The sequence below is a fragment of the Mus caroli genome, chromosome 15 (genome assembly GCF_900094665.2).
Source record: "Mus caroli chromosome 15, CAROLI_EIJ_v1.1, whole genome shotgun sequence".
NCBI classification, from domain to species: domain Eukaryota; kingdom Metazoa; phylum Chordata; class Mammalia; order Rodentia; family Muridae; genus Mus; species Mus caroli.
This window is the reverse complement of record NC_034584.1, coordinates 39,041,072-39,055,037: the sequence shown is the minus strand read 5'-3', so window position 1 is coordinate 39,055,037 and position 13,966 is coordinate 39,041,072. Positions and strand designations below refer to the sequence as shown.

Below are 13,966 nucleotides of genomic sequence, written 5' to 3'. Positions count from 1 at the left end.
AATGGTGGCATCTAACATCAAAATGGCAGTGAGCAGTGTCTCTGTATATGTTCCACAAAACTACCGTTAATTCGAAATCAAATTGTTAATGAAATAGATAAAAGGATATGTTTGGAGGCTGCTTCTGACAGTTTGGAGCTCTTTTAAAAAAGAGGGAGAAGGAGGAGGAGGAGGAGGAGGAAGAGGAATGCCTTTGGCTTTCCTTTCATTTTCAAATCAGAAGGTATATTTACTGCTGGAATACAATCTGTGATACTGGTGAATCAGCCTTAACCATTCAAATACATGTAAACATATATTTGGATTTTCAAGACAGGGTTTTTTTCTATAGCCTTCGCTGTCCTGAAACTCACTGTGCAGACCAGGTTGGCCTTGAACTCATAGAGAACCATCTGCCTCTGCCTCCCAAATGCTGGGATTAAATGCATGTGTCACCACTGTCTTAAATGTATTGTTGGTAATTTTTTAAATCACAGATTAGAGAATATTACCTGTTAGTGAGCCGTCAATGTCAATCAGTACTGCTTCGTGTTCCCAACGAAAACCAGCCTTATTGGGTGCATGAAAATACCGGATGCCAACAAACTTAGCGCTCCAGCCTCCACATCTGTCATTACACACCCCAGTGATTGATGTTACTCCTAAAGCCACACAGGCATGGCGGTCAAAATTCATAAAGTGTACAGACGACACAGTCAGGCCTTGACTAAATGGGAGAACCAGGCCTTTTGAGGTGCAAAATGTGGGTCCCATTCCCAGCTCATCAAGATGACCAACGATTTTGGCATTTTTAATCACAGCTCCACTGCTTTCCCCCCATCCCCCAACATAGGGAGCCAGGATCCTCTTGGTCTCAATGCCAGCCTCATTGTTGTTCACCATCACAAAGTTGTGGAACTGCAGGGCCCCTCCGTTCACCCATTCAGCTCCTTTTTGACAGTTCCACACAGTGAGTGAGTTAAAGACGGCAGGCACTGGCACTGTAGAGGTGCAAGATCCTGTTTGCATGGGGAAATACTCTTCAAAAATCCACAGTCCAAACCACCCCTGAGAATGAACAGTATTGTTAAAGAATTCTCCAAGCGGAATTCGTTTTTGGCAAATGTTTCTGTCAAAAGATGGGCCATCAGGGTGGTCATTCATTCTGTACCAAAAGCCAAAGTGAGTGCCCCCAGCAGCCGCATTATGTCGAATGGTGTTGTTAGGGTTGGTTACCCAAAATGCAGCTGGGGTCACATCATCATTCAGTAGACTGGTACTTTGCTGTACAAAGACTGCCAGATTATATTGCAGAATGTTGCCATGTTCAATACCATCTTCTATGAAAAATGCTCCTCCTTTTATATCATATATAATATTCCTCTCCACAAGAAGGTGATGTGTATTGTGGATTGTAATAGCTCTGTTGTATGATTGATGAATTGCACAGCCTTTCACATACGATTTGAACTGTAAATCTCCAAGCAGGTGCCAATGTATTGGGTATCGTCCTAAACGGAAAGACTGACCAGCATGGAACACCTGTCAGGCCAGAAATAAGAACTGTTCAGTTATTTCCTGTTTCAAAGCAATCTCCAATTTCATATTAAGACACGAATATGCTTACATTAATATCCTCCACGTTATTCATGTTGTTATTTGAAAGTACTATTTTATTCTGAATACAATCTTTTATATAATGCAATTCAGTTGACAATACTTGTTAGGGAATGAATGAGTGGGGCACATAAGTGAAGTAAGAAATAAATAAGCAAACCTATTGTTGCAAGGTAGCTGTGCCTGCTACTATATACTCAATGCCATCTTTGACTCTTTTGTGTTTTGCCTCTTCTCTAAAAGTAAACTGTTTCGTTTAATAAAATGAAACTCTCTTTATGACTCAATTTTTCTATATAACACAATAATGCTATGCAAATGTCTTCTTTTTCCTGACCTTTCGATTCCCGTAAGTAAGAAATGCTTTGGGAGATTTATCAGGTACTGCACACCATAGTGTTTTATATGCAAGGTCACAGTCTTCACCATGATCATGAAGGGAGGTTGCCACTGACATAACCTCCCAGATGAAAAAACTGTAAGCAGCCCAAGGGCCTTGTTCACACTTGCAAAGCTCCTTGTCAATCCAAGTGGGTGTGGCGCCTGAGTCCTGATTAAAGCATATTAGTAACAATTCTGCTGTGTTCCTCCAAACCTATAATCTAGTTATCTAATATTTAAGATGCTGACATGTGTGAATCAACATAATCCATTTATCTAAGAAAAGAAAATATTATAAAGCCATTACTAGGTTTTGAATTGTGTGTCTGGATGGACATCATTAATGCTTTTTAAAAATACAGAATCAAATATTTGGAATGATCAAATGAGTGAATATTTGACTGCATTAAAACTGTTCATTTATCAGTCTGCTATCCAATTGGAAGTAGAGTATGGCAAACAGCAGGAGTTCAATCCATAGTCACTGTATGACACCTCGGTGTTTTAACAATAACTTTCCTTACCTCTACGTATTCTATTCTTCCAGTTACCATGTCAGCCCCAGGTAAAGGAGCATGCAACATAATACAGCCTCCAAACTGGTCACTTCCCATTTCTTCTCCAAACTTTCCTTGAAGGCATGTCTGTGTAGCAAATTCTCCTTAAAAATATTTTAAAATATTTAAAGTTATTTAAGACCTTACAGCAATAATCATGTTAAATTTTTTCATTATAGTCATTTCATTTCTCTTTATTCACATATATTCAACTTTGTTCTAGAACATAGTTATTATGTGTTCATATCTTATTTCTAGATAATAAGAAAGGTAAATAATGTATCTTGTTTTTCTTTGCATATTCTAAGGCATTTTTTAGAGATAGTACTAAATAATATTTGAATTGTTGGGTGAATAATGATAATAGTATTTTGTATATTATTTCTGAAGCTTCCACTTCAAATTGGGAATTAACATAATGCAAAATTATGCTTGTATAGCACTAGAGTCTGACAGCCTAATTTGCATAGCAGGAAGTACTCTCATTTTAAACAGCTTGAGACTTGCTTTCATATCCACTCTGAGGCTTGATGCAGATAAAATGACATCAGAAAATAGGTCATTTAAAATAAAATACAAAGACCTTATGCTTATCTTTAAAGAAAAAGCTATTAACTATCTTGTGTCTGTTATTATTTAGCTACTTACTAATGATTACAAAAATATGGAGATAACTTGTCAAAAGACATTCTGCTTTATAGTGTAAACACATCATTAAGATGCATCAGTATCCAATAATTCTCTACTGTGTGTCCAGGGCCTTTCACTAACTCATTCCCTTGAACTTCATCAAAGCTGTTGACTTATTTCTGGCCAATGGCACATAAACAGAAGCAAAATACATCATTTCAGAACCTTTGCAGTTAATTGGTGGTTTGACTCTCTAGTCATCGTATCTTTGCTTCAGGGATTATGAAAACCCATATTGAGACAAAGCCTACACCAGTCTGAATTCTGAAACGATTATAATGGAAAGAACCTCCCGTTGACCCACATTAGACTAGACAGATGGAGCATGGATAAGAAGTATCCTTTGTCATTGAAAGTCATGGATATTTTTGGCTTGTTGAATAATGGTACATAGTATAATTCTGTGGCTTGTAAACTAGTGATGATTTTGTTTCCAGATAATACTATTATAACATCTGGAATACTCTTACAACATTTGGTTGACACACTAATGGGAATGTTTGGCTAGTTCAGGTCAGGCATATTGCAAAATATCCTGTAGTACATAGAACAGAAGCTCATGCAAAGAATGATATGGGACAAAATTTCAAAGGCATTGCTACTGTCATAGCATGCCTATCTTAAAACTTACAGATCTATATATCCACACACGTATCTCTTTATCTTCTCATATATCCATGTTCTGTCTAGTTACCATTGCCCATGAACTATTTACCACAATTCTATCTACAATGAAAGTACTCTCATATATACTACAGATTTTGAAAAATACAAAAAGCATTGTTAAAGATTTGCTAAATAGAAACATCAAATACTGTATTTTGAAACTCTACATTTTCTTGGTAAATATAAGTGATGTAGTTTCAGGGTGACATGTGAAGCTGTAGTTATCAAGGACTTCAAAATAAAGAACTCTAAGAATAGAAGAGTAATAAGAAATCACAAGAACTTCAAACACACTCACTTCTTCCACTTTGGTGTCAGCATTGATTGTTTTACTCATTATATTGCAAATACTATCAAGCCATCAGTGTCTGCAAGCTTAATATCTACATACATTTTAAAGTTGAAAATAAAATAGTACAGTTCAATATAGCCCAAAATGTTTTGAAAAACTGGAATGATCACCGTCAGCCACATGCTGGTTGCTAAAAGTACCTGTGTCAAATCCATCGGGACATGATGGAATCTTGTCATTCCACTCCACATTATCAGACCCTCTTATTAAAATATTTCTTGTAAGAATTCCAACTTCTGCCCTGGCTTCAAACACAGTTCCGTCAGGAAGTGTGGTGGTAATTCCCAAGTGTGTGTAGCTGAGTGGCCTAGTTAAAGTTATGCGCATTCCATCCGCGGACACTGAGGCGATGGTCCGCTTCTCATTCTCTGCTTGGCTGTGTCTGGAAAATTTTAAGAGAAAGAAAGTTGCCTTACACATTTGCCATATTTGGTTTACACATTTGAATGCTTCAGTCATAAAATTAGGTGCTTTTGAAAAATGCCATGCCATATTCTGAAGAGATATTTGAGAAAAATGTTTTATATGTAGAGTAAGTTTGATGACTCATTTTAAACCGGAGTGTTAGATTTGTTCAGAGCCTGCAAAAGTAATCATTTATAGCTTTAAGTATCATCCCCTGAGGTTCTTAAATGAGAGTGACTTTGTAGTCGCAGTAATGACTGAAAATAGCTTCAGAGGGAAGGATTGTGCTACTGGCATCCATCCAGTGGACAGAGGCCAGAGATGTTTCTAAGCATCCTGTAAGACATACATAATAGCTTCCTACAACAATAATCTAGTTTAAGGTATCAATCATGGCAAAGTAGAGACTCTTACAACGGAAAGCCATTAGAAATTTCTAAGCAGAGAATTTATTCAGTTGTCATTTATCTTCTTTTTTTCTTTATTTTCTTTTTTTTTGGGGGGGGTTAGTTTTTTTTGAGACATGGTTTCTCTGTGTAGCCCTGGCTGTCCTGGAACTCACTCTGTAGACCAGGCTGGTCTCAAACTCAGAAATCTGCCTGCCTCTGTCTCCTGAGAGCTGGGATTAAAGGCATGCGCCACTACCGCCTGGTCATTTATTTTCTAATATATTCAAGTTTCCACCCACAGTGACTCTTGCTGATTTTATGATGTACACATTCTTATAATTAATTATTTTAAGAATATTGGGATCAGGCTTGCTTTCTAGTGTGCCAGGTGTGCTATGACATTAGTGATGCCACATGCTTATTAAGCACTTTTTAGAGGTACATATTGCTATTGTGCCTATCGCCTCATAGTGTCTTCACAGTAGTTGTGTGACTAATGAAGTGATAGCCTTGCAATTCTATGGAAACAGAAAGCCACCAAGTAATGGCCATGGTGAGTATTACTGCTAAAAGTGGACAAAGCCTGATCCCCATAAAATAATCATTTCCTTTATTTAGCATTAAAAATTTTTAATTATTTTATTTAATTAAAATATAACATCATTCTACCCCTCTTTTTAATATATTCCTCCCATATCTGACTCTAATTCATGCGTCCTTAAACCAGCTCTATTCTAAATTGTAAAGTTTCTCTTTCATTGCACATAGAAAGGCTATAAATAAGGATTTCCCATTTTATTACCAAGCCTAGTGACTTTCCTCCTTCTGTATTTTGTCATTATATAATTTAAATTTCTTTCTGTGGGGGGTGATAAATGAGTACTTCCAAAGCTAAATTTGCAAGTATATATTTATCTCTCTCTAACATCTGCAACCCTATTTTTAACTTGAAAACTGGCATCTTGCATGTTAATTTTTAAATTCAGTCACGGGTTTGGCAGATCTGTTTCTTGTCATAATTACTCTTTGTTTCCTGATAAACGTGACCACATGTAATCTAAATGTCTGTAATTTGAACATGAAGCTAGACCAATGTGCCTCTCGTCTTTTGCTCTTTGATATTCTTTGGGCAGTGATACTAGATCTTAATCTATTAATTGCTAGGATATGTAACTCAACAGAAGTTAAGGTGTATACGTAGTTTCAGCTGTGACATGCCAGGCATCTAGAAAGTTCTGCCAGCTTAGTCTCATTGTATACCGATTTCTTCTCCTTTTACTCTATCTCAACTTCCAGCTTTGCTCTGGGAGAAACTCTGCCGAGCATGGAAGATGAGGGGATTCTGCCTGCTGCTCAGCCATGTCCTCTGGTGACCCCAGACAAAGACGCTCATTCACACAAATGTGTTTAGCTAAAGCCCCAAGTCTGATGTTTTCAAATGACTTTTAATAGCAGAATACTTCTTTCTAGTGAAATCTTACTGAAGAACCTAATCATGTAAAAGAAAGCATTTTACTGCTACATATTGTTTTACTATGGTTCATATTTAGTCTTGTTCTTATAACAAATTCAGTCACTGGAAACTCAACACACACTGGTGATCAGACAGAAGCTAACATCTGACCGACATGCATTTGACTGCTTATACTCACCTTTTCTGTTTGTTTTTGTTTTTTTGTTTTTGTTTTGTTTTTATGAGACAGGTTTCTTTGTCTGTTTGTTTGTTTGTTTGTTTGTTTGTTTGTTTGTTTGTTTTTCTGTGTAGCCCTTGATGTCCAGGGACTCACTCTGTAGACCATGCTAGCCTGGAACTCACAGATATTCTACCTCTGCCTTCCAAGTGCTGGGATTAAAGATGTATATTGCCACCACCACACAGCTTCTTTATTGGTGTTTACCAAATGCTTCAAGTTCAAATAAAAATGGTTTGAGAAATCCCATCATCCTGCTTTTACATAGATTTAAAAAATCTGTAACTCAAATAAATCAACATCCTCTGATACCTGTGTCCTGTGCTTGCGATCACAATGTTATCTCCTGCCTTCCATGTTACTGCTTCTTGTACAGTTAAAGTCCATTCTCCTGCATTTGCAGTATGGGTCAAGCGGGTCCAGACCACAGGAATAGGCAGACCTGAAAGCCACATATAAACCAAGCATCTCTTCAGAAGAGTATTCTTGGTTACTAAGTGCATTCTGAATTTAAATTACGTCAGTTTGGGGAAGATTCATTTTATTTTTGTTTTACCACTTATCTCAAAAGAGAAAGATGAAAAAAATTCTTGTTTTAGAAAATGAGTAATCAGGTTAATAGTAATCTATGCCCATAATAATGTATGAATCTATGAAATTAGTAAAACAGCTTAAGCTAAATCATATACATTTTTTTCTAAGAAATTACAGTAGGATATTTTATTTAGTGCCACATGGGGCATCTAAGGCCACAGTATTCCTGTTCATAGCATTCTGTATCCACAAAAGGCTACAATTATCAGCAGGTAGAAGACATCAGTGCAAAAATGACTCAGTTCATGTTTAAACAATGTTGCCTTATCACCTCAAACATGATCAAACTACATTATTTGATGTCAACTTCCTGAACTACAGCTATACGAATGTACAATTATAAATTTGTCTTTACATTTTAGAAATATTCTGGTTAAAAAAAAGTAAAAATGAAGAAATTACCATCTTCCAAATCCAAAATTAGTGCCTTTTCAGACAGTAAGAAATGAATAGATCGCATACGTAAGGAAAAAGCAAATGGTACCAATAGTGTTTGGTTGTTCACAGACATAGCTGTCAGAAGGGTATGAAATGGCCTAGAAGGAAGGCATGACCTTCCTTCAGAGACTTGCTTCTGTGTGTAACTTTCTAGACTAAGGTGTGGAGTTAGAAAGAAAGAAAGACTATCCAAAGATAGGAGAAGACTGGCAAGTTTATATCCAAGTGCCTTTAGCCTACCGTGAAGATCCAGTGTGCCCTCACGCACTCCCAATGTCTTAGCTCCATATACAGGGAGCTCAGGAGATCTAAGATGCCCATGAAGAGTAATGACAGCCCGGTGTTGGAACGGGGATGCTTCTGTCCCAATCTGAAAGAATTCATAGATCTTGTACAGAAAATTAAAACTCAGAATTCACTATTTTTATTTTGCAAAAATAATTATTTTTCCTTTTCTTCCCCATTTGAGAATCGTCTAGTCATCCGCATCACTCTTTCTCAATGTAAGCCTTTAATTTTTGTGTGTAGCTGTTTTCAAATACCTGTAGGTGCATGTCTATGCTGTTGTCACTAGGAAAACATCACTATAAAAAAGAGTGCAGCTTATGTACCTTTTAAACACTGTTACCTCAGTGGCCAGCACATGATTAAACCTGAGGTTTCTACATGTTAAGACTAGAAGATGACCTCCAGTGTTGTTCCTCCGTTTGTGTCTACTTTTTCTTGTTGTGCTATCTTGCTAGCTCCCTCCAACCCTAAGACTTGAGTTTTCTAATAGGTCAATCAGTATACAACAGCTGACCTTCTGAAATAACCTGGTGATTGACACAGGAAGTTTTCTTTGTACTTTAAATTCGACAATACACCATTTTTCTCAGGGCCAAGAAGTGGGAGTGTGGGGGAGGAGGGGAGTGGGGGGGGGAGGGCATGGGGGACTTTTGGGGTAGCATTGGAAATGTAAATGAAGAAAATAGCTAATTAAAATAAAAAAATTTAAAAAATACAAGAATATGCTGAGAATCTCCTGTGAGGTTATAACATTAATAAAATCAACTGAAACAAAGATAACTTCAGAATAATTTGGTAGAATTAACTATTAGCTTTACACGTAATATTTTAAATAATAAAATTAAGTGAAGGTATTGTTTCCCATACCTGAAGAACACCCCCATCTGTGATTAGGATATTTTCTGCCTGGAGTTCAATATCAGCTTCATCAAATATCAGAGTCCCACCTGTGAACCACATAATTTTAATGCGTTTCAGGACCCCAAGAGTTGACAGCAAAAGAAAGTCTAGGGTAAACTGCTTTGCAATAACAACTTGCTATTTTAGTTATCATTAAACAGTGCAACTACATAGATTAAGGTCATAAAACAGGTCTTTAAAATATAAATTAAGAAGAGAGACAGTCATCTTTATAAAAATCATTGTGATGTCAACATTAGTCATCATCTTTTAAAAAATAGCTCTGAAAGTTTTACTAGTTTGTGCCATAGCAATAGCTAGGCTAGCATCATTAGGACTACACTAAGATACCTTTTTATAACATTGATGCCAACTTGAAGATATTACAACTTTACCTATGATCTAATTCTTTAATGACTTCAAATAACAAATATTTTTATAATTGTAGAAGCTAAAAAAAATCATAAAATTACAGAAGTCTTTAGGCGCATAAGACCATTCTGACAAAGTTTATTCACAAAAGTTCCAAGCACTTTATTATTAATTCTTTTATGTATAATTGGAATTGTTGTGCTTATTCAATTCTTATAGTACATAAAGAATACCAAAAAATAGAGAGAACCCAGATTCCAACTGAAGGCAGGTCCGTGGGCAAAAGAGAGGAGAACTGTAGTCAGTTTCTAGTTAGAGACCAGATCTTGGGTTTAGACTCCATCTTAGAGAACCTGACCTAAGGTTGAACTCTCTAGCACCAGTTTCCAGGTTACTCCCAGCAAAGCTGTGTCTAGTTACCAGTTTCCAGGTTACAAGCTTGTCCCTGGCACTTCACTTCATAACAACTACCAATCAGGAGGAAAGCAGAAGTTACGTTTATGGTTTGGCTCCCACCACCAGCCAATTATTTTAAAGGACAACAAAATTCCATAAGACTCCCCTTGCCCCCACTAATTAGATGCATGCCAGGCTAGAAACCACTTTGCCTGCTTGCCATTTCCTATAAAATCTTGTCCCACTGATGGCTTGAATAAAGACCCTAATGCAATTAAATGAGAAAGAGCTCTTTGGTGGTCTTTTGGGGTTCACAAAACGGGCACAATACTAGGGCAGTCTGGGATTGTTAGGATTGGCTTGAGCAAACTGCTAAAATTTTGTAACCTGTGGGATCCACTATCTCAGTATTTTTGACATGGGAAATGATGTTATTTTAATTGATTAAATGTAAGGACACGGAGATGTTCACCATCCTCCCTTGTTATCACTGAAAAAAAAAAAAAAACAACTTCATGAAACAAAGTTTAAAGAATGTTTTTGGAAACACACCAAATAATATAATCACAAACAGATTTTAAAAACCTAATTCAAAGATAATGCTCATAATCAAGGCTTTTGATTAAATTAATTTGATGGAAATAATCAGCAGAGTCTAATATAGAGATTTTTACAATTTTACCTTGAATGAGTAACATTTTCAGAATAGGAGTACTTTGGTCCAGCAGAATTATCTGCCCTTTTGTAATAACTGCAAGTGATCCTTCCTCTGGTGGCGGATTTCCTCCCCATGAGGAGTTGGCAGACCAAACATCGGCATATAAGAAGTCAGCATTCTCCTGTAATAGAGTGCAAGAAGACATAAAGTTCAGAGAATTTATCAGAAAATGTCTCAAGGAAAGAAAATCTGAAACAGGATATACTTATCTAAATAATAAAATGAAACTCAACTTTAGGATGTTATAGATGTCAATTATTTCATAACAATAACAAAGTTAAAATCCATTATTAATTATTCCACAGATAGAATATTAAAATATAAAGTAAAACATGAAGAATAAAGAACAAAAATGTGCACTGCTTAAGTTTAGTACAGGTACAGTTCAATTATCTGCTAGAGATGCTCAAACAAGATATCGACTAGTAATTACACCACCTCCAGCACGCTAGATTTTTATTGCTGTGGTGATTATACTTAACGGTCATTACCAATTTGGCCAGGCCGATGTTTTTGATGTTGACATGAACTGGAGCCCACCCTGAAGGAGCATGAGCACTTGTCATGCAGACGATATGTGTCTTGTTGGAATATTGGATATCACATTTGCTGTTGCCTACGAAGACTTGAACATCCTGTGTGTTTTCACTGTAAAGGAAGAAAATGTTGACAATAATGCTTACCTTAAATTTCTATTTCACATATTAGAAGCTCTGCGTTCATAAGTTACTGGAAAAGCAGTCGTTTTTGTGAAATACCCTAGGGTTTATCAAAGTGCAGGCTGATACAATATTAAGATTCAGAAATATTTGTTGAAAAAAAGTAAAGAAAGGCTTTAAGAAGTCAGGGAATAGAAATGTACAAACCAGCAAGTGTTCCAACATTAAAGGAAAGGCTGCTTGGGTTCAAGGGATCACAATCTTTTATGGTCTCCAATAGTTACATTTTGCAAAGTATAAAACTTGCTCATGGATTTTTCTTTCCGCTTTGAAACATTTTGAGCACAGTCACAAGCCTTAGAATTTAACCCCTACTTGAAATGTATGCTCAGAATATCTGTAAGAACTTGAGAAATTAATGAAGCCTTCCATGCTTTAAAGTGTTGATGTCAGCTTTGTTCACTGAAGAAAGAGGGCAGTGTAGCTAAGTCATAGGATTGGAAAAAGACCCTGGCTGGTTGAAAAGGAATGGGTTTGATGAGGGAATAGATGTTTCTTTAGACAAATGAAACAAGGTATGATCAGAGATGAGCTGATGGGGAGGCCATAACAAATGATTTATGTTTGTGAACTTATTGATAGATTTGGGGCAAATCATTCTGTCTCTTTCACCTTAACTCCTGAACATGATGTGGGATAAAAACACCTTATATGGCAAAGAAGGAAACTTCTGTGGGCAGGAAGGTCCCTAGAACAGAGTTTGTATTCAGTTAGTGTTAGTACTATTTTTTAGCTCAAGCATGGCTTACAAACAGAGAAGGTCCACACTACCAGATTGTACTTGATTACTGTGAGGCACAGAAGAGAGCAAGTACAACACCTTGCATCTAGCACATTGATGTGTACCTGTGTTAAGACCGTACCTGAATCCAGATCCTGTGACTGTAAGCCTGGTGCCCCCAGCAGTGCTGCCTCTCCTGGGAGATACTTCAGTGATGAGGGGAGTCAGGGACAAGGTATATGTAAATAGCTTCATGGAATGAGATGAGTCTTTCCCGTTGACCACATTCACTCCACAGACTTGATCAAGTCCCTGGCCTATGAGAAGTAGGGAGTCAGATTGAGAAGAGTTCTGCCATCAGGTCAAGATTTATTGCCAAAACCCAGAAATATCTTCATTATAGTCTTGTTTTTCCCATGAACACTTCATAATGCCCACAGGCTGTACACAAGCTAGCAAGATCCTCTAGCAAAAGTTAAAAAATATCACATATTCTTTATACTCTACTAACAAGGGAATGAGGAAAAAAACACTCAAACCTCTCTTGTGAACAATTATGCAAACCTTCCAGCTTAGTTTTGCAGAACTAGAAGGTCTAACAATGCAAATCAGAGCTGGAAAGGTAGAGACAGAAACAGACAAAAGAGGAAGCAAGGGAGGGGGCTGAAGCCCACAAGGAGCCTATGTAGAATAACAAGAAGAGGTGTTGAGACTTATAACCTGCCAACTTTCCACAGTACTACTTCATATTTTTATCAAAATACCAATCCTAGTGTTGAAGTAACAAAACCAATCATTAAAACATCAGGTAAGCAAAATATTCACAGAACTATGAAATTTTATGTTAAAAATATTTGTGTATGAAACATACTTTTATTTGTCTAAAATGTCATTTTAAGACCTTAAATTTTGCCTCCAGGTGGTGGTGGTGTATGCCTTTAATCCCAGAACTCTGGAGGAAGAGGTAAGCTGATCTCTGAGTTTGAGCCAGCCTGGTCTACAGAGTGAGTTTCAGGGTAGCCAAGGGTACATATATAAACCCTGTCTCAAAAAATGGAAAACCACAACTAACTAAATAACTAACTAAACTCTCTCTCTAAATTGTTAAATAATAATGAAAAATCTCTATACAGTACTAGATAGTTGATATTCACAACCAACCAAATTATGGCTAATAACGTCTCCATTTAATAGAAAAACTGTAGTAGAAAGAAGTTTAGTAACTTGGCTGTAGGTAAAAAGGAGGCAATAAAATTTGAGATTTAGGATTACCCAGAACTCAGGTTTTATTCTTCAATAAGTAAAAATAAACAAGACTTATAATAACAACAAATCATAAATCATGTTTCAGATATCCTTCTCCATATGTTAACTTCACAATAATAATCCTATGAAGAATGGCATAATGTTAAAACCAATCTGATAGATGAAAATCTGAGGTAGAGAGAGGTTCAAAATCTTGCCCAAGAAATGTTAGAGGCTCAAAACCTTTTGATGACTGCTAAGGCTAATACACAAAGTCATTATAGCAATTCAACTTTTAAAATAACTTTTATTTTATGAGGTTATACTATAAACATATAATTTAACCCCATTTTCCTCCTCTCCAAACCCTCCCATATACCCTTCTTTGCTTTCTTTCAAGTTTATGACCTTTTCCCACTAATTGTTGTTATATTCATATATATGTCTTATTTCTAATTACAACATAATCAGTCTGTATGATGTTACTTGTATGTATGTTTTCTGGGCTGACCTTTTGGTGTAAGATAACCAGTTGGTGTGCTTTTCTCTGGAAAAACTATTTTTCCTTTTGTCAACACTTTCTAGTTGCCTTTAAAGAAAAATTGACTAGCAAGAACTAACAACAAGTTTTCCATTTGAATGCTCAACTAAGAGTCATGAATTGATGTCACAAACCAAAGTTTTCAGATTTACACAAATAGGAAATTCAGTTCTGACCAAATTGCTTGAAGTCAAGATGGTCATACATCCAACTCAATTACTTCAAAAGAATTCAACAACCTCAGAAAAGACTGTAATCTTTCTAAAATTAGCATTTCTCACCGGTTACCTTTTTTTTTTCTTTTTGA

General features: G+C 36.4%; 1 protein-coding gene across 1 annotated transcript in view; it reads right to left on the bottom strand.

Moving 5' to 3' along the window:
- Nucleotides 1–13,966, bottom strand: part of Pkhd1l1 (PKHD1 like 1) — a 136,433-nt gene that overhangs the window by 53,755 nt on the left and 68,712 nt on the right. Inside the window, exons 40-48 of the mRNA XM_021183925.2 lie at nt 12,016–12,190; nt 10,925–11,081; nt 10,398–10,554; nt 8,915–8,994; nt 8,000–8,129; nt 7,040–7,169; nt 4,383–4,624; nt 2,502–2,638; nt 492–1,521 (exon numbers count right to left, since the gene is read on the bottom strand). Of these exons, the coding sequence (XP_021039584.2) occupies nt 492–1,521; nt 2,502–2,638; nt 4,383–4,624; nt 7,040–7,169; nt 8,000–8,129; nt 8,915–8,994; nt 10,398–10,554; nt 10,925–11,081; nt 12,016–12,190 (2,238 nt within the window). The remainder of the gene's footprint in view (nt 1–491; nt 1,522–2,501; nt 2,639–4,382; nt 4,625–7,039; nt 7,170–7,999; nt 8,130–8,914; nt 8,995–10,397; nt 10,555–10,924; nt 11,082–12,015; nt 12,191–13,966) is intronic.